This window comes from Tauraco erythrolophus, chromosome 3 (genome assembly GCF_009769465.1).
Source record: "Tauraco erythrolophus isolate bTauEry1 chromosome 3, bTauEry1.pri, whole genome shotgun sequence".
NCBI classification, from domain to species: Eukaryota; Metazoa; Chordata; class Aves; order Musophagiformes; family Musophagidae; genus Tauraco; species Tauraco erythrolophus.
In genome coordinates, this window is record NC_141467.1 from 83,236,199 (window position 1) to 83,263,176 (window position 26,978).

The 26,978-nt window shown below is 34.3% G+C and overlaps 1 protein-coding gene across 1 annotated transcript in view; it reads left to right on the top strand.

Moving 5' to 3' along the window:
* The window catches only part of RIMS2 (regulating synaptic membrane exocytosis 2), a 504,339-nt gene that overhangs the window by 351,928 nt on the left and 125,433 nt on the right, over positions 1–26,978 (top strand). Inside the window, exons 19-20 of the mRNA XM_086609332.1 lie at positions 15,006–15,185; positions 16,311–16,420. Of these exons, the coding sequence (XP_086465458.1) occupies positions 15,006–15,185; positions 16,311–16,420 (290 nt within the window). The remainder of the gene's footprint in view (positions 1–15,005; positions 15,186–16,310; positions 16,421–26,978) is intronic.

Below are 26,978 nucleotides of genomic sequence, written 5' to 3' on the forward strand. Positions count from 1 at the left end.
AGGATCACACAATGTATCCTCTATTTTGTGAAGATGCAATCAGATTGCTTCGCTCCCGTAAGATGTGCCGTACCTATTCTGAGGGTGCTTACTATGATCTTGAGAGGTATAACTGATGTGGAGCATATCGTCAGCTCTGCCATTTAGACTTTGACAGTACTGTGTTGGTTTCCAAACTGAGAATGCGATCTATGTTTTAAGTGACAAACATGTACAGTGAAGATGTTTTATAATACTCTGTGAGTATGTATGCATCTAAAACTGCCTGAGTAGGCAGTTTTAGATGAGTAAATCCCAAGAGAAGCTGAATAGCTTTATAGAAGTCAGTTTGATAAATTAGATTATATGGATATTATATATGTGTCTTTGTATAACCCTTATTTTTGCTGGCATTTTCCCAGAGTGCTTATAGTACTTATTATTCTCTTTGAAATAATGAGGAAGAGTCTATCTGCTTCAAAGTACATAGAGATAGAGTCTTTCTGAAATCTCATACTTTCAGTAAAGTAGAGTGAAAAGTATAAGCTTATGTTGCAGATATTTCTATAGAGTTTATTTGGTAAGTTATGAGTACTTGTATACATTCACAATACCTGTATGTGATTACAGAACATCAGAGTTCTATTTATATATGAAATATATGGCAGAGAGACGTTGAGCCCCTAATAATTTCTATGAAATAATTATACTTGAAACACAGTAGCTTTTAAGAGATGTAGTAAGACATGCTGGTGTACTACTGTGATTATGATATTTTCAGAAAATATTGCAAACCAGGAAAAAGTCTACATGGTTGTGTGTGAATAGAAGTAAGGATAGAAAACTGATAACCTGTGAGCCAATAAAAAGAAAGTGGTGGCTTCAGATCTCAAATAGAAGATACCATGGTTGATATGGCTATTGCTTTATAAGACAGGCCATGTAAAATTTTCCATATATGAATTTCATGGCTGTCCTCTGGATATGAGTTCCTCTGAGAAGTTCGTTAAGGTTTGCTCTGGATTCAGATCATATATAACCATATTTTTTAGTAAGTGTAAAACTGCTTTTGCGTGCAAAGACAGAATAGAATCTGAAACTCTTATAGCATCATAGAAGTATTCCTTCCACAGAAATATTGCTTTTAAAATATTCTCTGAAACTATAGTATAATAGGCATTATAACCTTTAGAACTCAGTTAAACATTTGTTTAGAAGTGGTGCTGCTTTACATGAAGCCTAATATAAAGAAAGTGTGTAAATAGTTCAGTCCACATGTAGAAACACTAATAAGGAGAGGAATTTTTTATTTGTTTTCTGAAAATATATGATGAAATGTGCTCATACTTATGCTATTTTCTGAAAATATATGATGAAATGTGCTCATACTTATGCTATTTCAACAGTTAATTTTTATATGCTGTTTTTTGCCTTAGTTATATATTTGCATTTACATTAGTTTACCTAAACCTGTTTCAGATTGCCAGCTGTATCTGCAACTGTTCAGATATTGCTGAAAGTTGGAGCTATTACCAAATTGTCTTAGTTTGAGGATCTTAACTTGGGAATCTTGATCTTTGTTTCTACAGAGATTAATTTCTCAAAAATAAAGTAAAATCAATAGAAATAAAGAGCAACAGTAACAGTACTGCATAAAGATGAAAAAGCTGGGATTTAAGCAGTGAGATGGGGTAAATCTTTTCCAGGGCTTTATTGTCGAGAAGGCTATTAAAGCTAATTCCTCCTGGGGTCAGATAGAAAAATCCAACATTAAATGGAATATCTCTGGCTCTCAGAGCAGTATCTTGAGATTTCTTGGTCCTTGGAACTGATCTTGGATTCTCTGGTCCTCTTGAATCTTTGTGGGTAACATAGTGTTCAAGTTACTTGAGTCGTCTTACCAGATATGAACTACTCTGAATACCTCATAGCCACTATCCTTTTTCCTAATTCTTAATCCTTTTTGTCTTTTCATATTCTGACAGTAGTTTTCTAGGTATTTAAGGACGATTTAAAGCATAGTCTTTATCCAGTTCCTCCTCATCCATTAAAAGACACTAAGTCATTTCCTCTTCTTTATTTATTTTTTGGAAATACATGAAAAAATACTTTTTAAACTATATTTCCTCATTTATCTTTACACTTTTTCCCAGTTTAATACTTACCTTAAATTACATTATTATTGTAGGTCAAGGTATTATTCCTGTCGTCTTAGTTCCATCTACTTAATCAGTGTCATGTTATCAAGCAACCAGCTCTCTGCCCATCTTTAACTTTCAGTTTGTTAAGCATGTGAAATAACTTTCCAGTTTCTGCTGTTAATCAAAATAGCAAACATTGTTCTGCACAGTCCAGCATTCCGAAAAGTCATCTGGGACAGAGCGTTTTGTATCTTATGTCACTGTGAATCCACCAGTGTGGATGTCCTGCAGGCAAATATGTCACAGAGATATATCAGTCAAAATTACTTGCCACCTTTGTTATTCATGGCTCCTTTCATTGCTTATTTTGTAGTCATTCACAGCCAGCCCATTAACTCTTGTAGTCTCTTCTGGCAGTATTTTCTTTTTTTTTTTCCCCACATTGACTGCTTGGTTCTCTTTCGTCTTTTCTCTGCTGAAGTTTGTTTCAGTTACTGTTTATCAGATTTGATAGTCTTTAGTTCAATAGTTCTAGGACACATGTACATTATTAAAAACTCGAATTTCTGAGTTCATTCTTAGGCTACGGCACTCATTTTGTCTTCGTGATAGTTCCTTTTGAAGAAGTCCAATTGTTTCCCTCCCAGAAGAAATGGAGGCAGCATTGACAAAATTCTTGCTCCAGTGCATGCCTAGGACAGACAATAGGCACATGTGCAGCTGCAGTGACTTCAGTGCCCTTTGGGCCTGGTGCTCTCTCAAGGACATCCTGCTCCTCCGTACCCCACTCCAGTTTTCCTTGACACTTTAATGTAATAGTCAGCATGGTAACACTGGCTGGTATCACACTACTGCAGCTACGCAGATTGAACATATATGAGGCATTGTGGCTGGACATGTAAAGCTTTACTTAAGCTTTTGTTTATATCCCCCAATTCACAATCCTGTAGAGTTATACAGATAAGTTCATAATTTGACATTCACCTATTTTAAATTGATTGACATATACATGATATCAAAGTCAGTGTCATGTTATCAAGATTTTTATCCCAATTGTTTTTAAAATTAAAATATCAGTATTCCCTCCAAAATAAAAATCTGCTGAAAACCTCACTGTATGAAATTCTTTCTCAGCTTGCTATCTCAGAACTCAGCTTAGTCACCGAGAACACCTATGTGCTATTTTCATTTTTTTCCCTTAGCCTGTGACATTAGTGTTTAGAAGCCAATAAAAACTGCTTTATGCACGTTTTGTGCAGGATGTGAGGCTTATTTCAGGCAGAATTTCTGTTCCTGCACTTAAGGAAACAAAATTTTGCTTCCATTTAGTTTTCTGGCTTTCGTTTTGCAGTCAGAAATTTTCTAACACCCATATCCTGTTTTTTGTGAAATTTCTCAGTTGCTCAAATCCTGTTTTCCTATTGATGTAACTTTTCACTCCTATGAAATATGTGTATATTGATCAAGTGTTCTTAGTATGTTTTTAATTATTTCTGAATATAATTTGAAAGTAGAAGTTTAAAATGAGATATATATGAAAAAATATGTTCAGAAGATACTGCTGAACTGTAGATAAATGTGCTCTGTGTTCACCAGTTTCTTAATAATGCAGTGAGGTAAAACTTAATGAAAGATGCACCTTTTAAAATGTCTGAAATATCTGTGCTGTTTATTCCATATTCAGGAGGACTAGGCAGGAGAGAAGAGTGCCTAATTCATATTATGACGACACAACCTATACTCCTGAAAGGTATTTTAATTTATATAGTAAAAATAGATCAAGTTGGGTAATACATTTTTTCTGAAGTGTAGTCTAAAATTTTTAATTGGCCTAGACAAATGATATTTAAATTTACAGTGCACTTTATGCAGTATTTCTCTAAATACAGAACAACTAATCTCCATAGTTTTAAGTGCCTGATTTTCTTTTAGCTCTCCCTTAACCTGACTTTGGATTTTTTTTTTTAAGCATAATTCTTAACTTGAAATTTTTTTATTTACTGGATGTGGGAGGAAAACCAAATAGTATAGAGGAGCTAGATGCAACTGAAGGTTTTTCATCCCTTCACTGCATCAAATTTCTAATGGCTAACTTTTTCAGTCACTAGGAGTGATTACAGGACAATTTAGAATTCTCAATTTCATTCTTAAATACCCTGAGTCACTTACGAAGCTCCTCAGCTTTAGACGTTACTCCCCGTATTGACATAAAAATGACTAACTAAACACCTTGAAATTGATTTTGGGTGCTTGCTGTGCTAGGACTGAAAGTACTATTGTTCTTCCTAAATTTCTGTATGCACATGGTGTATCACAGTGAACATGATATAACTAAAATGTGGTGCAAAATCTGAAAAATTTTGGAGTGTCTCTGGAAATAGTTTTTTCATAACAGCATTTCATGTTTAAAGAGCTAGGCAAAGTCCAAAAAGAAAGAAATCTGAAGAAAGAAGCAAGATGATGTTCCTCTCCCTGTACACAATTAGATATTTTATATTTCTCTGTCCATTTTCAAGTCAGTATCTGATTTTTGTCTACAGCACAGGAGCAGGTAAAGCAGGAACTATTTTTTAACTAATAGCAGGAAATTTTGTTTTTATTTCATTCCTATGGGTAAACACAGTCACATTTAATAAAAACTAAAGTGCACTGCAATTTAAAGCCATGCTTATATGTTTATGATGTCTGTAATATAGTACTTTTACAGAAGCGTCCTATCTAAAATACTGGCTAACTGAAGAGACTGGCATCAGTTTTAAGGATACAGATGATCAGGGAGAGTATTAAGATACACCTGTCATTCTCCAACTGTCTTTTAATTTAGATTGAACTAAATCTAAATCTAATTTAAAGCTAAATTAGATTAAACTAAAGGAACTTTCATCCAGTCATTGTTCTGGCTACAAACTTGGCAAAAAAACTCCATTCCCCATACCATCCAATTTGATATAGAAGAAACAAGAACAGCTGAATGACATTGACATTTCATTTGTAAACATATTGCAAAACATCAGATTCTGAAATTTGAGAAGTTTGGAAAAAAATGGAGTCATGCAAAAAATACTCATGTATTCTGCCATGATTCCTGGGAACAGATTCATGAAAACCCTTGGATAAGTGTATTCAAGACATTAAGAAGTTCATTCTGCAGACTTTGGCTAGGATTTTCACTACAGACAATGGAAGATTTATATCCAAGTTGATAATATGGTGGTTCCTTGGTCTTTTCTGAAAATCCCTGCCTTGCCTCTCACTCACTGTCATGTTGAAATAATTCAGTGGTGGGACAATTGCAGTTCCAAGACTTTACCCACGCAGGATCCTGAAAAATCTGGAACTCCAGAGCTTCAGTGGAAATTCCTTAACCAAATATTGGATGATTTACATATACTCTTGATATACTGGAGTAATGGCATATAAACAATTTACCCTCTGGTTTCCAAAATGAAAGCAGCTTTTTTGTCCCCTTGTTTCTTTTCTCTATTGTGTTACTTAAGATGAAGTATTTCTACATGTGTTTTATGTTGTCTTCAACTGATTTACTGAAATGATGCTGCAAAAGTTTAGGTAGTCCGTGTTCAGTATCTGGAAGTGTAACGTAGGTGCAAAATGTAATTACTTTTAATTGTTTGATCTGAGTGAAGTGATTTTTCTTCTGCTTCTTAGCTAAATGTAAAAACCAGCCATCCTATCAAATAGAAAAATTAATTTTACAAAGTCAGATATTTGAAGTTAAAAGCCGTATTTTAAATTATTGCTACATAAAATGTTATTTTTGTTAATGTATCTCCACAATTATTTTGTAATTATTCCACAAACTCAATAACCATTGAAAACATGAAGACTTTTGTGTTAGAAAAGATAGGGGATCTGTTAGTCTTTATGGAACTGAAATTCAGGGCTAAACTGCTCAAAAGAGTAAAGGCGAAATGTATTAAGAATTATGTAAGAAAAAATTAAACAGAATTTGCTTGGGGTTTAATTTAAAAAGATATCTTTTTCGTCATACCTAAACGAAAGTAGGAAATCTGCAAAATTATTTGGAAACATTTGAAGAGCTTCTCATTTTATTGAGAAGTGGTCATATCATATGAATTAGAGTGTTATTAATAATACATGTTTCTTTATAACACTTCTTTATTTTAACTGCATCGTAAAGGTGGTACAATGGTGCAAGTTCATGGGCAGATCATGTAGTCAATGGTACAGCTGAAAATTATGGGTAAGTAAAGAGTGTAGTGTTACAGATATGGCTAAAATGTATTTCTAGTATTTATAAGAGGTCATTTATAATTATACCAAAGTTATTCCTAAGAAGTGTATTTTTCTTGATGTCTTTCTTGACTCAGAACTATGGCACGTTTGTGTGCTATTTTTTTTTCCAAGATTAAGCTGCTTTATTCAGTTACAAATAGAAGAAGAACATTAATTATGTTTGAGCTATTTTTAAAACATGTTCTCACTGTTCAGGGTCATTTTAATGAAAAAGGGCTTTTAGACTGGTAATATCTGCCTGCACTCACAGTGTTGAGTAATGTGTCTTTGAGACCTAATACTTTTTAGTTTTAGAAATAATCCCAGTTCTAACTGTCTAACTTCCTGTGTGATTGATGCATAAGCCATGCAAAGTGCTGTATGCCTTACAATTTTCAGTTCTTCCCAGCTGCAGTTGGCTTCTGATCAAGGGAGTGCACAGATTTTCTTTGCTATTAGTTCTTTAACTTTACTGCCTCTCCTTCTTTTTCTTCTTGTTCTTGCAACATTCTTGTTCTTTATTTTTACTTCTTTTGTGAATGTGCATAGAGCTTGCTTCTTTCTGCCCTTCTGTGTCTTGTAAATTGGAGCTAAACTGTGCTAGTAGCATATTTTGGCTGACTGAAACAAACAAATGTATAGTGTGGGTCCAAAATGCCGGTAAATCCTGAAGTTCTTAAGTGAAACTCCCACAGAGTTACCAAGAACTTTTCTTTGATGAAGACTAAGAGTTACAAAACTGTATCTGAAAAATATTCGTTGTGAAATTATACAAAGTAATTCTATACATTGGGGTCTCAAATGCTATAATTTTGTGCATACAAATAATAATATCTAAATTGTGCATGAATATTGACTTAATTACTTATTAGCAAGTTAATTACTGACAATACTTTGAATTTGTGTTTTTATTTATTCCTTTGTGGTCATACAAGTCAATGTATCTCTCTGGAGAAATAGTTGTGTACCTGAAACAGGTCACTGGAAGGCTATTGGTCTATACTCAGTTGAATATGACAAACCATATAAAATGATACTATATATTGAAAATAGGAGATATATATATATAAAAGGGATTAGTCACAGTTCACCTGCAGTCTTAATGCTGTTTATATAAAATTGTGATTTGTATTTGTCCTGTATGTGTTGACTAATACAGGAATTATGTTTAAGGAGTTCAGAGACTGAAGGAGAGCGTAAGTGACTTCATCAACTTGAAAGGAAAAAAATATGGTAAAAACCAGAATTGATCCTTCAACATTTTAATGCAAGTTTCTCTCTTCTCTAAAGAGGAGAGGTTTGTAAGAGTCTTTTGACTCAACATTAGTGCAGCCACAGAGGCTTACTTGAGACCATATTTATTCCCTTGCTTTTTCAGCCAGAGTGCCATTATTTGCTGGCTCTTCAATTTTAAGTGTTGGAAGTATACACTTAATTTGTGCTTATGGCAAGAGCCATGCATTTTAGTTCTTTCTGGGAAGGCACACAAGCCTGCTGAAAATGGACAGCATTTGAAGAAGGCTGGAAAGTGCTTAGAGTAAACAAGGCTTTTGTATTTGCTTTTGATAGTCGCATGAAATATTCCTGTTTTACTTCACTCGTCTTAGATTTAGTACTGTATAGATGCTAACGTAGGTAAATATCAGGGGGAAAAAAACAGATTTATAACCTGAAAAACAAACTTCATAGTACTCTCTTTCCCCATTTAAATTTAGCTCAAAAAAGCTGTGGAAAAAGAAATGAAAGATAAGAACATTTGCTGTGAACCAGTATGACTTCTAGGTAGATGATAAGGCATAGAACATACTTTAATAGAGTGAAGACTACTGAAATGGATCAGATTCTTTTAAGATCAATGGGTTTACAGCATGCCTTTAACAGAAATAAGTACGCTATTTTACTCATTTGTAACGTAAGAGCTTAAAAGATAATAAAGTCTTACATAACTGCTTATCTTGGAGTTTTCTGATTGAAATCCTGGCTTCATCAAGTGATGGAACTCTTGTTGACTTCAGTGAGTGCAGAATCACAGGTCCATTACCAAAAGTTAAAAAAACAAATAAACATTTATTTGCAGTATTAAGCTCTTTATGATATTTTACTAATTAAATGTCTACCATGTTGTTAGTCTTTTAAAATGTTAGCGGAAGAATAAAGGCCAACTAAATACAGCATGCCATATATATAAAGTTATATTTAAGATCTGAGGAAAAAAAAACACAACAAAAAACCCACCAAGAACCTAGTACTTTTCAAATTTTGCATTTAGCCCTGCACTGTACAAGGGCATGTTTAGATACATACTTAATTTTCAACCTACAACTAATTAACTTGATTAGTCTATAGTTTAAATGCTCAGCTGAACCGCATTTGAACGTTCAAGCCCTACTAGGAAATGCTTCTCTCTCATTGCTTCTCTCTCAAGATTTTCTATGCGTCATCATGAAATACATGTTCATTAAAACCCTTGAATGTTCCTGTCATTGGTCATACGTTGTGATGTAACATTCAAGTTGAGAGGCTGAGATATGATATTCTGAATTGGGAAAAACTGTATAATAAAGTTATAATATAAAGTTGAAACACTTATACTTTGGAATATTTCCAATATTTTTTGTTAGAATTTAAATTATTGTATTGGAGAGAGTTGCAGTAGTACATTCGAATATAAAATTGATCTGGGGGAGGAAGAGGATTTCAGCTCTCCTCTTGGAGAGTTTTGAGTTCCCAGCTTTTGAAAGCTAATGAGTTTTATCATAATCTTCAGTGAGTCATCGCATGAACGTCAAGATATGTGTTCCTAAAATGTGATTCTTTAATATGTGTCTATTGAGGGTTTGTGTTAAAGATGTTGAAAGTAGTTGGCAAAATACAAGGTACTGTAAAAGGCGACTGGCTATATAGATGAAAATGTATGTTACAGGTACCAGAAACAATAACGTAAATACAAACACTTAACATATTAATTTATAGCAAAAATCTGCTTAAGTCTCTTGGACTTTTTATTTAGTAGGAAAGGAATACTTCCAAGCATTTCATATTGTAGATACAGAATAAAAATATGAATAAATGTTAATATGTTAAAGTTAGTGCAAGCTAAATAAATTGATGAGACATAAGGGAACATATATGTTACTTGCATTCATTGGTTCACCTCTGTGTAAATGGTAGCCTGGAAGGTTCATTTTTTGAGAAATTACTTTTGAGTAAAACACTGGAAACTGATTCTTAAACTAGTTAAAGTTAATTAGTTAAGTTAAATTATTGCTATTATTGTTATTTATTATTATCTCATTTGATTTCATTTGAATGCAATTACAAATAAGATCTGTGACAACTGGCAGTGTTAACTAGGAGTTAAGAAGACTCTTTCTCAAAATAATTCACCACTTCCTTTTGTTTAATGTTGAGATTTTCTGTGAAGAAGAAATTGCTAACGTATTTTTACTATTTTCCCTTCAAATGTACAAGTTGCTTTTCTATTCCTCCAAAATACACAAAATTAATGGCGTCTGATTTTACAGATAAAGAGGATACGAAATATTTCAGCACATCATTTCAGTCTTAATTGTACCAGGATCGACACTACTTACTGATTTGGACGAGGCCCTGAGCAACCTGATCTAGTTGGAGATATCCCTGTTCCTTGCAGGGGGGTTGGACTAGATGACCTTTGAAGGTCCCTTCCAGCCCTAATCATTCTATGATTCTATGATATTTGATTGTAATAGCTAGAATAGCTATTCTATAGCTATTCAATAGCTTTGACTATATCTGTAGAATTATAAACTAATTTCGATCGGAAAAGACCTTGAAAAAACTATCTGATCTAACTCCCTACTTAGAGCAGGGCTTTGCTATTCCTCAGTAGTTAAACAACCTTACAATCTATTGATGATGAAACATATTTTGGAGAGTAAGTCTCTATAGATACAGCTATATTTTGTTTCTTTAAGCATTTTTATAATTTTATCATACGTTAGTATGATTAGATATGTCCACAACAGAATTACCAAAATGACTGCAATACCATATACAGATACCGAAGCAAGCTGTAAGCAACTGAGTTTCTGTAGGTGGAGCAGTCCGCGCATAGCAGTGTGGAGCACAACGTGCCCGGGATTGCAGCTGAGTTCTCTGCCTTGTCCACTCAGCTGAGTTAGCGAGTAGAAAGGTAGTTCAGGAACTGGAATGTTACAGTTTAGTCATGCCTGTGACTGTCATCTAGATATACCTGTAGTTATCGCATACACCACAGTGTAATGTGAATGTGAATAGATCATATGAGTGTTTGTATGTTCGTGTATAGATATATGTACTACATGCAGATAAAGCAATATAGAATATTACTGCAGCAAAAATATCTTGCTTTGCTTCTTATTTTTGTTTATTTTGCAAGGGTATCTAAAAGCATTACATTCCTGGCTTTTGAAAACTATAGCAGCACATAATTTTATATTAAATTTCTTTATAGATATAGGTGAGTGAGATATCCAGTCACCAGTTTGTCTAGGTATTTGGCAGTATACTGCTCCATCCCATTTCCCCATGTTCCATTACAATACTTATGACTCAAATTTAAGTTTGCTTGGTACTAGAAATCTCACTTGTTTGTAGACATGCTTATCTGTGTTATGCTAACAGAGGATCTTGTGTCTGTGACTAAACAGCAAAGTTCCTATAGCTAGTAGAAGAATAACATGTCCAAGGATTGAAATCCAGCAGCCATCCACAGACACTGACAGGTATTACCATTGTATATTAGCTGGACTTTGAAATTATGATTATTAGAAAACATATCACTGTATTTTTCTTGTTCTGTGTTCAGTGTTTCTAGATGAAAACAGATGCACTAGGAGCTGAATTGTAGTGTACTGTAATCCTGCAGCAATTCTATTTTTATTTCTTCAGTTTTTTGTTACAAAACTAACCTAGTACTAAAACTGTGATTGGCATGATCTCGTAGCCTGCTTTTTTAATCTTGCACACAGTAAAAGAATTTAACGTGGGCTTTCGAATAAACTGATTTCAGTTATTTTTGGAAAAAAATAACTTATTTTTGTTGTAAGCTGTTATGATTGCTTACTGTTGAAAAATGTCCATCTTTTATGAGGGTTTTCTACACGTAAGTTTAGATCAATGAATGCATTCATTTGTTAAAAATTCTCCTTTTATTTGTTAAGAAAAGTAACAAATCTGAAAAATTAAAAATTAGAAATGATTATTTTCTGCATTGGGAAAAGGTTAGCTTTTGAAATTTTCAGAATATGAATGTAGAACAATGCAGATAAATCAGTAGTTAAAAAAGAAAACATTGTAGCACCTTTGGTTAGATATTGTAGTTACTAGAATTTACAGTGGTGCCTAAGTAGTATGAGATTCTAATTCTAATTTTTGATAGTTTTGAAATCTTAAATTATATTGTGAATACTCACAGAGCTTTCTGCATGGTGGCTTACAGAGAGCTCAGAGAGTTTCAGAGTGATAGGTGTGCTTGGTTAAGAGGCAAACACTTATTGCTGTACTCTTTCTCAGCATAGGGGAGTTATGCTCACAAGCCTTGTAGACTCTGACAGAGGAATAGGCCACCTTCCATGCATGTTTTCCTTAGCAAAGGTAGAAAGATGCTGTGACAGACAGTACTAAATGGAGGAGGTCACTGTTTGACATTTCATTAACTGTATTTTTTATAACGGAAAGTCTATTAGCATAAAGATAAACAGCTCTAGCATACATTAAAATGTTATGTGGACGTTGAATACTTCAATTTAGACTATTTTATTTCTCTCTTTAAAAATCAGTAATTCATATGATATGAATTACAATGAGAATAGAGGAAATGTTCATCCACGAGTATAAGCCCTAAAGAATGTTATCTGAAAAGTTAAGAACCTGTTTTTAATTCACTGAGGTGTTTTAAAAACTCCCCCTCCATGCTAATGGTTGGACTGTGATACTAACACATAGTTGTGTGCTGTGGTAGGTGAGGAGCTTCACTGTCCAAGCAAGTTATTGAAGTGACATGTTTTCCATAAAAGGAACAGTTCATTTCTGAAGACCTGGCTCATATAGCACATGTGTACTGTTAAAAAGACAAAAAAGATGCGAGGACAAACAACATGCCTGTTTCACTCCAGACAGTAAAACTTGTCTGTTGAATTATCCTTTATATGTGTATGACGGAAAACCACCCAGTGAAGCTTTCAAGTGGAAGACTGTCGGTATTCTTGTATGGCCTTTCATTTGCTGCTGTGGGTGCTGAGAGATTTGAAGCGTGTAGCCTGTAACTTGAGGGCAACAATTCAGTTTCTCCTCAGGATTCAACTTAGTCATCATATCCTTCAGTCTACAAAAGCAGCAGTGGGGCCAAAGCTTTATGTGAAAGCAAAAGGTCCACTGTCCAATCACTGCAGATTGTGACAAACTATTTATGTTAACCATTTAATATGAAATTTCTGAGGCCCTTATGGCAGCATGATGATTAGCTACAGTGGCTCCATGATCTGCAGAATAAAAAACCTGCCAACTAAGCCATTGCTATTGGTGCTAACCGTAAAAATGCCTCCCTGCCTTCTAATAGATCAGATCCCTAACATGCAAAAAAAATGCTTTTTATACAACAGCTAAAGAGAATAAGGCCCTAGAGTAACAAGTGAAAGAGGCTGAACCTCTCATGAAGTGTTTATGTGAATCGTGGTTGCTACTCACCTGTTCTTCTGTGTGTCCTGCTTGCTGTTGGAAGGAGAGAGAAATAGAAAATGGAATGATGCCTCTTGCCGTGTTGCCCAATCCCTGCTGCTGTGTGCTCCAGCAGACCCCCACTGACTGGGAGGAGAAGGGTTGTTCTAGTGCTCTGTGTGAGACAGACCCAAAGAACAAAGTCTCTGTGGGCTCACTAATTTTCCTAAACATGTGGGTACATAAGGTAGGGGTGGGTTGTCTAGACCTTGGTTGTATTCTCTTTTGTAATTTTGCTGAATTTAGGAACATTTTTTTCTTAGAATTCATTCCAATATTCTAAGATTTTATTCCCATGGTAACTTTTTTAACCACCATGCAGATGGCTGACACCTTTCTCGCTTTCCATAGCACTGAAACCCCTCTTAAACAGTTACCTAAACTGAGCAACATTCTTATCAAAGCTAAGGTTGTGTTTCTTTGTCTATCCACAATGTAAAAGAAGCGAAACAGTGGATGTTTTTGCTGATGAAGCTTCCCATTCAGAAACAGAACTGATAGAAGAAGAAGTGAGGTAATTTTGTTGTGATTTTGTGCCAGGCTCATTGGACTTTTCCTCCAATCTTTAGTCGCTCAGCTTATAATTACCGTTACGTGTCTCGCTGTGGTGTGTTTGCTTGTTAGGAGCTTATAGATGTCGGTTCATGGTGAATGGTATTATTCTGAACTTGTCTGTGGCAAATCCTTTGAATGTTCTAGGAGTCCATTAATTACCTCATGGAAGGCCTGAAGAGACATTCGTTTTAATGAATCTTTTATCAACCCATTCAGCAAAGTTTGCCACTGTAGCGACAGCTATACTCTGTCTCAGTATGGTTTTTAGAAATAAAATGGTGTTAATAACGTAAGACTCTTCCTAATGGGGCTGTGGTATGTCTCTCTTTTTTTTGATACTAATTAAAATTTGGCTTCTTGTGACACTCAATCACCATCCAGTCACCCTTTGTATTAACTTCATTGTGAAATGCATGACTTCGCTCAAGGAAAAGCCCTGAAGGGTACATGTTCCCCGTTTGTGTTCTGTAGCTGTTCCGTTACTCAAGGAGAGTTGGGAGGAGTGTGAATTTAATAAGTAGCTCCATCATGGTATGGATTTACTTTTAAAATTACCTTGATTTTATGTATTTTAGGATGTCACTACCAAATATTACTCCTTGCAAACAGACCAATTCCATTCTGAAAAAAGGTGGAGCTTGATTAATTTCTGTTTTGGCACAGTTCTTTAGGATGTGAGTTAGAAGATTTTTTTAGTAGAAACCAAACGTTATCTAGTTGGTGGAAGCTCTACAGGTACTAATGATGTAGATTTTCATCTGACTGCAGTACAGGCACTGCATATGAATCTATCACTATAGCCTAGCTGGTATTTTGACAGACATCTTGAGTCTAATAAGAATTAACAGTGGTACATGGTAATTATAACATCTAGAATGTGGACTTTCGTACAAGCAAGAGTACTACTTCTAAAGATAATGCAGTCTGTAAAAATGTAGTCATGTGCGTACAAATACTCAATTAAGCTGCACAATTAAACGAGTCCTTAGCTTTAGTGAGACTAACATTGTCAGCTATTCTTTTCCTCCAAGGTTGATGTATTAATTAACAAAATAACAATATTTTTTACCCAGAAATTGTCAGGAAACAGACTATTGCATGGATAGTCATTACTGAGACATTGGAAACATTTCAGTCCATTTATCAAGAGTACGGAGCAAGCCAAATCATACATGTGTAAAAAAAACTGTATGTTATCAAGAAGCGAACTCAGAAAATTTACCCCCTGTCCAAAGTACATAACAAAATTATTTGCTCCAAACCAGTGTCATGCAGCATATTTTATAATTAATAGAGAAGTCAAAGGTCAACTGAGCTGCTTTTTGACTAACATTACAGGAATTGTGAAGCAGCAGATAGACAGCCATATCAAAGATCCAGATCAACAGAGCAACGTCCTATGCTAGAGCGGACCAACTCCCGCTCCCGATCCACAGAGCGTCCTGACTCAAACCTCATCAGGTCGATGCCTTCATTAATGACTGGAAGATCTGCCCCTCCTTCACCTGCCTTACCGAGGTGAAACAGACAAATCAATCAGACTAATCCCCTTCTGCCCCACCAGTTCACCATTTTATTTTCCCAGTAGCTAATTGGTATCACTTCATCCTTAGCTGATCACTAGTAGCAATAGATACTAACCCTTTCAGTGCCAACACACCATTTATATTCTACTCTGGATATAATGGTGTGGCTGCCATTACAACTTGTTTGCTAACAGTATTTGACTACATTTGTTTGTGATTTCTCATTTATCAGGAATCCTGGATGGTTTCCCACATAATGCACCTCATAACTGTCATATTCTTCTCTTACAGAATGAGAAATTGTTTGTGTTCATCAAACATCGCTTATGGAACAACCATCATAACAACATCAAATGAAACTATTTTTTTTAAAAAAAAGTTTCTTTAAATGGACTGTATTAACTTTGTCTGTTAATTACCATTTTAACCACCATTTTCTCTGACTACATTTTACTGTGCCATAGTCTGTATTGTTCCTGTTTGAGTGCTATACTTTACTGATTGACATTTTGAAGCTTTCTATACGTATTCTTAGGTTGAATAAACATAATACAATAAAAAGATGACTACATTTTGATCTGTTTGATTCAGTACAGCCTCTCCTTATTTTAGAACTAGAAAAGAATACATTCTTTTGTTTTCTGAAAGTGAGAGTTAGTAACATCAAATCCCTAGTGAGAGTTAGAGTCAAATACCAGAGTCTTTTCTCAGTTTATTACTTTATTTAGACAAATCCCTGTAATCTCATTGCCGCTCAATGGTAATTTAACCAAATACAAGCTGAGTAAAGATCGTTGAATTTGACCTTTGGATAATTTTATGTGTATGTGGATATTATATCCATACGCACATGAATATACACACAGTACATTTTCTGGCTTGATAGCAAACAAACATCTTGTGGATGTTCAGCCTTAGTCTGGCTTTCTTCTTTTTCACAGAAAGATTTCTCTTTTTAATCAGGTCTTTTTCTGAAAAGAGATAATAGCATCACTATGGGACTGCAAGAGTCCCAAGTGATCTAAAGCCTACTTAGTCATGTTATCAGTTCTTGATGATATTGAAGAATTAATTTGTCATTTAATGGCTATGGTGTGTTTTGATATGTGTCTCATAGGTCACATCCTCGAACTGGGTCTGTTCAGACAAGTCCATCAAGTACTCCAGTAGTAGGTCGAAGGGGCAGGCAGTTACCTCAGCTCCCACCAAAAGGGACATTGGAGAGAAGTAAGTGTATGATTTTCTCCTTAATGACATTCCGAAATTGCTCATGAAAGTCAATTATATTTATTATTTTTCTTTTGGCATTATAATTGAGATCTCTTGAGTTTTTGTGTACAGTATTAGGTTTTGATAGTAGCATTGAATTTTGTATGGTATTTTTTTTCTATTATGTTTTAATATCTGCAATACTCTCAGCTGAAATGCATCATCAGCAGTACAATAATCATCAACAGTGCAATACAGCACACAGGAACCAGGATGGACTAACTATTGGCATGATCCTGTTCCTTTTGAATTCAATAGGGGTTTTGTCATTGGCTTCAACAGGCACAGGACATGATCTTCTGTATGTTGTTTAGTGATAGAACTCTGGCTCTTTTGGGAGTTAGGAGAGTAGCCGGTCACTTGTGGGTTCACATGGAGCAGGTTAGAGGTCGCTAATATAAAACCTCTGCATCTTGAAACAGGAAGAGCAAGAAGAGAGGTAATAATCTTTAACATAGGAAAGGTCAGCAAGATATTTCATGATTCATGTTTTGCTGGTACTGTAATTGTGCTTATTTTTAATGTCTTATAAAAGCACTGGTCAACGGAGACATTTTTCAAAATGTTTAGAAACAGAGCAATATAAACACGTTTTTGATAGCAAATCTATTTTCACCTTTCCACTTCTGATAACTAGATGTGTTGTGCAAAATCAGTCTAAATGGCCATATACACTCCTTTTTTTCGTTCCTTCTTAACGTATATATTGTATCCTTTATAAAACTTCTGTTGTTTTTAACCCCTGTGCTTTGGTTCCCTTTTTTTTTTTGTTTGTTTGTTTTGTTTGTTGTTTTTTTTTACTTTTCCTAGACAATGGAGACAAGGAGATAGAATCTTTTGAAGGTCTGTACACAAAGGAGGGTTTGTTTTTCACCTGAAAGCCTTTTTGAGAGGCTATATAGGGAAAAATAAACCCAACTGCAATTGATGTTACCTGATTGCACAGACATAGTCAGAATTATTGTCAGAATTATTTAGTCTTTTTTATATACAGACCTGTGACTCATAAATTCTACAGGGTTCTACATGAAAAAAAAAGATAATATAAATAATACTATGTAAATACAATCATCATTAGAAAAGTACATAGACGTGTACCCATTTTTAAATACCAAGGGTTTACGCTGCAGCAAATAAGAGTATTTCAGTTAACCTATGTATGTATGTATGTACCTTTTCAGGATTAGAACTTCAGGCACATATTTAAATTTAAGCATTTGCAAGTATTTGACATGTTTAATGTTGACCATGCATTTAATTAGAACGATGTTTTTATTGCAAGCATGTTATAATGTTATACAGTTACTGAATTACTAGATAATTTTCAAATAATATTGGAGAAAAAATTAAATAAATCATGATAGTCTTACAAAAAGTTATAACACTTGCTGAAAATTAAATCCCCTTATATTTTATACTATTAAAACCATTTAATTTTCTTAATAGCAAGCCACAAGATATCAATTGCAGTCCTTGTTTATATCACTGAGGGTCTATATGTAGTATGACTGTGTCTCATCAGACTTTTTATTTTGATATTTACGATGTTTACAGTGTTTATTTCCATTTTGGAAGCAAAACTTCTTCAAAAGAAAGCTCTTATTTTCTCAGATTATCACCCTAATTTCTTTGTCTTTTTATATGTTGTGAAATGCTTATGTGAAATACAGTCTAGACATGCCAGGAAATAATCACATTTAACCACATGATGTTTGCTGTTGTTGCTGTATATGCTTTTATGTTTTACCATTCTTCCCTGCTCTTTGCTTAGTATATCTATTTAGACTGTGAGCTCTGTAGGGCAGCAATTGCGAAGTACTGCATATTTTTACCATGTTTGATTAGAGAGGGTAGCAGTCTTATTTACATCCTAGGTTCTATAGAGAGAAATATAATAAATGCAACAAAATAATTATTTTTTATAGGAGTGCTAGAATTGTTTGCTCTGGTAAGTACTGCTGGGACTGGAGGAACTCTATTTGTTTTTACTTGAAGAATGAGTAGTATTTTCCTGTACCTCTATCTAAAGTAGTCTTTTGGAAAATTTGGATTATAGAAAATTGTCAAATCCACAGATACTAGAGTTTTAATATGCAATCAAAGCATCATCAGTGACTCGAGATACAGTACCTAGACACATTTCCTGTGGAATTTTACTTGTATAAAGGTGGTAAAAACTGTAGTTAAAAACATAATCCATAGATACAGCTTTTACACAGTATTCTGTATAATTTTCTTTCATGAATTAACAGCTCATATTCTAATAACAATAGAGGCTTTTTCTGTCCTTCTTTAGGATTTTCTAATGCTTGTCTTTAAGGGGAATAATCATTTTCTTTAAAAGGAATAATGATCTACAAGAACAGCAGATTACATAACTTCTGCCAGTGACAGAACATAATTGTGATTAATAGCAGTTTTTTACTGTGGAGAATTGAATTTTACACAAAGTTATTTTGAACAAATGAACTACCAATGATAAAAAATGAAATTCAACAGAATTGAAAACGTTGACTATAGTAGAAGGAGTTTATGTTATTATTTAACAAGTAAAGCAGCAAGTAGATCTGAAAACTTTCTAGAGGTTTGAGTAGATTTTTATGTGTTATTATATGCCCTATGATAATCCAAACAGTTGTCTGTTGTTGGGAAGTCTATATGACCATACTGGAAAATGTCATTGTCACAGGGTAGTCCTTTCTCTTCTTATGGAAACATATACTTGACTTAAATGAGAGGGAGGATTTTATATTGCATGGAAACATGCTGTGAAGGTGATAATTTCTGTATCTTGAAATCAAGGATTTAATTGTTGCCTAGATTCAGTTAAAATCATACTGAAAAAAAGACTCAGTAAAAGATACATTATAGACAAAAAGGAATTGGAATTCATCTCAGTTTTGTAAAAACCAGAAAAACTTCCATGTGTGTAACTCCTACGGTAGTCTCATTTAGTCTGTATACATCTTAACAATCTGTATTTGTTACAGGGTTGAAACTGCATACTATTTCTTAAAATGTAGTAGAAATGCAGGGACTTAAGTAGAAATACGGGAGTAATTTACAGTTGGGTAAATTTTTTGTTATAGTGCAGCACGGGGAAAAAAAAACCACTGGGTAACTGCTATCCAAATTAGCATCAGAATTAAAAGACGTAGATTTGGGGTAGATTTCGTTCAGTGAACTGTGTTTATATGATTGCAGATTTTTGCTCCAAGACATCTAGATTTCCCCAGAATAATTTATTTCAACAACCTGAAATAGCCAGAGAAGTTGTTTTTAAGAAATCTAGCTGTGAGTAGCTATGAAGGACCACTCCTAACAGTAGTGTATTGACCTATATCTCTTTTTCTTATTGTTCCACATGCCCAGTAGGAGAACATACAAATATCATTAGGTGCATTGCATTTGCAATCTTTTGTGGTCATGACATTGTGGCTAATTCCTTAGCTTCACACAGCTGTCTTGCTGTCAGTATCGGATTTACCTGTTCAAAAGAAAGACTGAGTATCTCTGAAATGTACGTCATTATCTTATCTAGCCAGAAGATACCATAAACATCTAGGCAGTCTGGGTTTTCCTTTAGACTTGTTAGTTTAGTATATTTTCATGTTAGATGGCTGGAAAATAGTTCTGAGAAGAAGCCTGGGACCACTTAAGGCTTTACCAGATTTTCATTACTGAAATGTCAGATGACTTTTTTTTATCTGAACTTTTGCTTGTATATTTTTAAATTATGCTAGAAATAGAGATATCTTGTTTCAGATGAACATTTGTAGAAAAACAGTAGTATTTAGTTGAACTTGTTTTTAGCAGTGAAATGGCTATGTACTCTTAAATGTTCTGTATTATTAGTGCTATAGACATAAGTGAATACTGGAATATTTATAGTTCTTAAGGGTTAGCAAGATTTTTTTCATTTATACGCAGATATATTTATTTTGTTCTTACTCGCCTTGGTAGAAGGATGAATTAAGTGACTACTTGCTGCTAATTAAAATGGAACACCATAAAGTGCTCTTGAAAGTATTCAGTATTATCCTCTTATATTTGTTGTTAATTACTAGTCAGAGAGAAAGTATTTTTTCATAATAGAGATTTTTCCTTTATAGCTTTTTCTTTCTTCATCCCTACAAAAGAAACCCAACTATCCATCCAACAAAAAAAAAAAAAAAAGAAAATTATGTCCGGACAAATGTAATAAAACCTTTAAGTATAAAAATGAAATGCTCAGAAATTTACCAAATAGTAGAGCTCAGTGAGGATTTGCCCATCTATTTATGCTCTATGGCCCAGACTTTAATTACATGGTCTCATAATAATCTTGTGTCTTGGGAAAGTTATTTCAGAGGTTGTTAAAGCTGACATTAATGCTGATTAACTGTCTCCTCTTAACTTCAGGTATGGGTGATCTTATTTCAGAATGAAATTATCTATGAATGGAATTAATAGGGGTAATTGATTAGATTTAATAAGGGATAGCTGTCATCCATAACTCCGGTTTTTATATCTCTCAAATACAATTTCAAATATTTAAAAAGAAAATATCTATACTGTTAATTGTATTGCTGTTGCAACTCATGCAGTATGGAGTGTGAATTACTGAGACACTCTGATGGTTAGCAAAACAGATATTATTGACAGACAGAAAGACATGCTGTTTATTTTAAGGGGGTTTGTCTCATTCATAATTTCTCTGTTAAATGAGACATAATTTTGCAAAATGAGAAGTAATTTTATTGTGTGTTTTCCAGTGGCCTATCACAGTTTGATGACAGACAGACTATTGTAATGCAATTGCAGAGAAATCTGTATTCGCACTGGTCATAATTCTATCATACCCTATCAGCTGCGACTTCACAGGTTTTCAAAAATATATATCATACAGGTAGTTTTGGGGTTTTTTTAAATGTGATTGATCACATGTCTATAATATAGGATAGGACCTTGGACTACCTTCAGCTTGGCTGGGAACTTGATGACTTCATCAAACAGAGCAGTCTGAGAAATGAAGATACATATCTTTGCACTCACACCCTTTTCATGAATATTTCTGTGATACTGATTGCATGATGCTAGAGACCTTCGTGCTTGCATGGGGTAACTTGCATTGTGTGCACTTGACAGGAAAGTAAAGAGAATAGCTTAGTTAACATCAGTAACAAGGATGCCTTATGATAATACATGAATCTGCCTTGGGTTTTTGGTTTCAAGTAGAAAATTGCAAATATATTCTTTGGATTTTACTTGTGGATGCTTAGTTCACTCTCCTGAGAGGTGGCAGAGTCCTCAGCCCCTGAAGAACATTAAAATATTTTATTTGCATTAGTACAATTTCCATAGAAAAGCTTGAATAAATGTTGCCTATAACACAGGACTTGGGGTGCTTACTTGAAAGGTTCCAATCTTTCAAGGGCAGTAATGGCTCATAATTTTCTCTTGAATTGTCAAAAGGAGGAATTAAACACCTCCTTCTTTATTCCCATTGAAGGTCTTACTGTTTAGGTCTGAGACTACAAAGAGCATAAAGAAAAATGAGTAAAGAGTCATAAGGCTGTGCTCATAACAGCTGTTGTGTGTTTATGTTTCAGGGTACCAACACGCTAAAAACATTTTAGTTCGATTCCACTGGAATAAATTTTTTTAAGTCTTTGGCACACCTTCTATACATTATTTTCTATGAGAGAAGATTGACTGTATAGGTGGTGTCTCTGCTGAATATTTTAATTGAAATTTTCAATGTCATGATTTTATCACAGAATTATAGAGCAGAAATCTATGTAGGGATTAGTTTCCATTGCATTGGCTTTGATTACAGCCTAAATCTCTCTCCCTTTTAACAATAACCTGTTAGAACAAGTAGCTTTTAAATTATTGTTACATGCTATCTAAACCTGAAGTCAAATATTTCAATGAGCTATTTAGTAGCACATAAACCTACACAAGTAACGAGAGAACTGGGAAAAAAATCTAGGAACAGAGAACACAAAAAATCAATAAGTAATCAAAATCTGAACCTTGAAAAATTACAGTATATTACATGACATCAAAACAGTGTTTAATGAATAACTGACATTTAAATTAAAGCAGGCATATGGTAAACCAGTTATTCAGTTCAACACTCTTCTATTCATTATTATGGCATTATCATTATAGTCATTACTGTTGTTACCCTGATATTAGATAAGGTTTGTGACAAAAGGAAGTTATGATTCTTTATTAACGACATAAAAGAAATATATTTGTGTTGCTTATAATTAACTGTGTGTCACCCTTGTTTCCAATTATTTTAGTGTTCTATAACATTTAGATATGCTCTAGCCAACTGTAGTTACTCATGGAAAAGTGTCTTTCTTTCTTAATTCTAACTACGCCGAAATCCAGGTAAAAGGCATATTATCTGGCAAATAGGGATTTTTTTTTTCCAAGTTGGAAAAACATTTGCATTGTTTCTTCTGCACTTATTAAGGTGCTGAGTATGCCCACTTGCTTATGATTTATTCGTGATTTAAAACATGGTCTTTGAGAATAGAGACTTGGACTTTTATTTCTAGGAAAACTAAAGCAAAACCAAGCAGAAGATGCTTTTAAGCCAATGATATGCCAATATATGCCTGCTTTCCCTGCTTTGGTACTTGTTGCCTGCTTTCCAGTGCTTCAATAATTTAATAAGAAATTGACAACAAGGAATATTGAGGGCTGCCTATGACCATCATTACTTGCAGAAAGATCTCATCGGAGTAAACCAAAGATATTAATGAAAAATAACACAAAGATTTATTTAATCTTTGATTCACTCAAAAAATAATTTATGCCACAGACTGAGGGTTTGTATGTTATTGTGAATGTCTTTTGTTTGATGTTTGTCTTTTATTTGAACAGCTTGTAACAAAGCATGCATGTTTTTGTCTTGCTTTTTTTTCCCCTGTCATACCTTGCTCATACAAATGCAGCAGGAGATGAAGAAAACAAGCGTATTGGAGTTCAGGAACCAGAGGTCGAGGCAGGTCTGTCTGACCACAAGTGCCTGTCTCCTTTAGAAATGTTTTCCCCTAAGCATGTAGGGAAGCTTTACCAGCCAGCTTGTAAATATGTGGAAGTCAAAACCAGGCAATAGTTGTATCATTTTATGTGAGAACAAGACAAACAAATGCAATATAGCATAGTTTATTTACCAGGTTGTGAACGCTTAAAATAGTTCAACCTGCAAAAATCACTTAACCTGTACCTTTTTTTTATTCATCTTTATGAAAGTGCTCTGTCACTATAATCAAGTTACAGCCTTCGCAGATCTGGGTGAACACTGCTTAGATGTGATACCCTCTAATTTGCATTGATTAATTTTACAAGCAGGGAAGTAAACATTATTGTGTCATGACACTTTTAGTTCCATAGTTTCTGTAGGCGGGCTGATGATACTAAACAAAAATAGTAGGAAACTGCATTACATTGAAATACTTTGAATATTTTATATAATGTCCCTCATCCTGCTTGGAAGACCGTTCAGTTGGTAGAAAAACAATGTTAGTGTGATGAGAACTGATAAATGATGATCAAATCAAACAAATGCAAATATTTTTTCAACTCAAATATCATGTGATTAAAATATACAACTTTACCTTCTAATTTCAGAAAACACACACTGTACAGGTTCAAAGACATGCAGAGATCTAAAGATTTTTTCAAACATCATTTGTCTGCTCTTAAGTTTTTTTTCTCAAAGGAAGAATTATAAAATGTGTATTTACGTGCACTATTAATAGGTTACTTTCTGTTAGCTCTTCAAGTTAAATCTTTTGTCAAAAATAATTTATTATCCCTGTTACTAATTGTCTGTGACAATACATCAACTGTGATGAATGTGGCAGAGCAGCACAGATAAGCTTTTCTGGTTATAAATAATTGGGGTTAGACCAATGGTAAACTTAGGTGCCTAAAAGTAGGCATGCGGTACATCCATCAAGGCCTGTGGAAGGAGGCCCAGATAAGGATAATGCACTGAGGATGTTACTGCAGTTATGTGAAGAGAATTAAGTGCTCCAGAAGAGTGGCCCAAAAAATTGACAAGCTGAGCAAGAAACACATCTAATACTAGCTGGTAGGAAAAATTTCTAGCTAAAAATAAGTATGCCTAAAATCCCATCCTTACTTAAAAGTATAAGTGCCTGAATCACAGTTTGTTTAGCATGCTATGCCCTGGACTCTGCTTTTGTTGTCATTTAAGACAAGAAAATATGGATCACTATTTTATTCTTAAAACAAAGAAAGGTATAATTACTGTGACAGGGCTCATTGCTTGTTCAGAAATCTGGATGCTAGAGTAATTTCAGGATTTGACAGCTGGAAAGCACGGTTATTATTAGTTTTTTAATTGTAATTTTCACTTAAGTATCCAAAGTGCCCTTTAAGATCTTTGCCTTCCCATTTTTCATTATAGTAGAGTTCACATTTTTCTTGCTTTTGTTGCAGTTCTGTCTGTAGGTTTGTACTGTTCACTGGTGTGTGTACTGTGTACTCTACTCTTTGTGTGTTTTGTGGTAGCTCAAGCATAGTGCATGGAATTGTGCTAACCTAGTTTACAAAAAATATTTGTGTGTGCTATAGTTATGTTGTTTGTCATAGTAGCTGTTCCAATTGTTAATTATCATTGTCTGTTTTTAACATTATAAAGATTGTGAGGAAAAACATCAAACCCTACCCGTTAATGGGCGAAAAGGCAAGTTGATGGTGATATTGCTAGTGAATTGTGGGTGTTTGAGAAACTTTACTTTTTTTTTTGCTGCATGTGTGTGTGTTGCTTAGTTCTATTAGTTCAAAATTAGTAAGTTCATGTATATTAAATTTTAATGTGTTGTTTTACTTGCACTTAAAATAATTATTTTCAACTGTAGTTTTAAAATCTTTCTTGGAATCCAGATTTATTTCCTTTTTACAAGTAACTGTATCACTGAAGATGCACCATCTAGATATATGAACATGTTGCCTATTTAGAACTAGTGGGATAGTTTTCGTGCTTTTGCTCATATAGATATTCCCAGTCTACCTATCCCTAAGAAGCCAAGAACAGTTTGCAGACATCTACAAAATTAACTGCATTGTCTTCCACTTTTTACCAGGTCTATATACTTTTACATCACTTGGCTATATATTTTACAAGTTTGTCACATTTTTGCTCAACACAGGAGAGCTGGACCATTTCAATTAGCATATACTGGCAGAGAAAGGCATATGTTATTAGCAATCATCTCTATTGTCTATTTCTTATGTTGAATATTATTTTCTATTTCAAACACTGTAAAAATGAGCTTAATTCAAAGCACTGAAGTGTTTATGTGGAGATTTAGATTTATTATCTAAAAATAGAACAGGAAAGTTGCAATGAACAACCACAGCTCACTTTGAAGTTTTTATTCGAGTTCACGCTTCTAAATTGCTTTGATAATTTTGAAGAAACCTGTTATTATTTTTCCATGTACTTCTAAGGCCATATTACATTTAGACTTCATCTCACCAATATCTTTTGCCAGTGAATGAAATATCATCTAGATAGTGCCTTGGCTTTATTAACATTTGGCTATTTGCTCTTACACTTCTATCTCTACTAGGAGCCCACATAGGGGATAGCCCCAGTTACACTATTATGGCCTATTCCTAGCTTTCTCTTCCCTAGAATAACTTAGCAGAGGGAATAAAGTTATCAGGAGACCAGAAATTCAGTTTTGCTCATTGTGTTGTGGGGAAAACTACACCGTTTTTAATATGCTGCTTATTATCCAGTGTCGACAGACTGAACGAGGTGCCTTTGCAGAGAGCATGCGGTGTCCGTAGCCTGGCAGACCAGTGCACGACGTCACCTTACCCTACTGACTGTGCCAGCTGAGTCCTGAGGGAATTCAAATGCTGGAAGTCTGCTGCTGTAACTGTAATGCACACTAATTAACAGATAATTTAGTGCCCTATACTTTTAAGGTCCAAATTCCAATCCTGGTAAAGTTGGAGGCTTTTGCCACTGACTTGACAAGGACGACAAACCAGTAATCAGTGATGAAGTGAGGCTAAAGCTGTTTTCATTCTCAGTTTATCTTCCACTCCTTCAACAAAACCAGTATTTTATGTACTTAATTATAGAGCCTGAAAAATGTCCTTTGCACAATAAACTAAATACTACTGACCTGTATTTAACATTGTTTGTTTTCATATATTTATTAATTTCTCTAAAATGTCCATTTTGTGTTCTACAAGTTTCTTCTGCACAGCTCTTTTGCTCCAAAAGAATGGTCTGTGCCTAATATTATTTTTAAAATATTTATAACCAAACCCACTATCTTTTCAATTTTTCTTCAAGTCTTTTGTGTTTCTCTTTCATGTATTTTGTATGATACCTTTTCATCATTTGAATTTGTGAGAAAAGGCTCCTGGTAATTCTGTCCCTTACTGTCTTAATTTAGGGTGCATAAAAGACTACATAGCTACTGAAGCAGAATTGTAAGCCTTTCAGGTTATCAATTCCCTCACT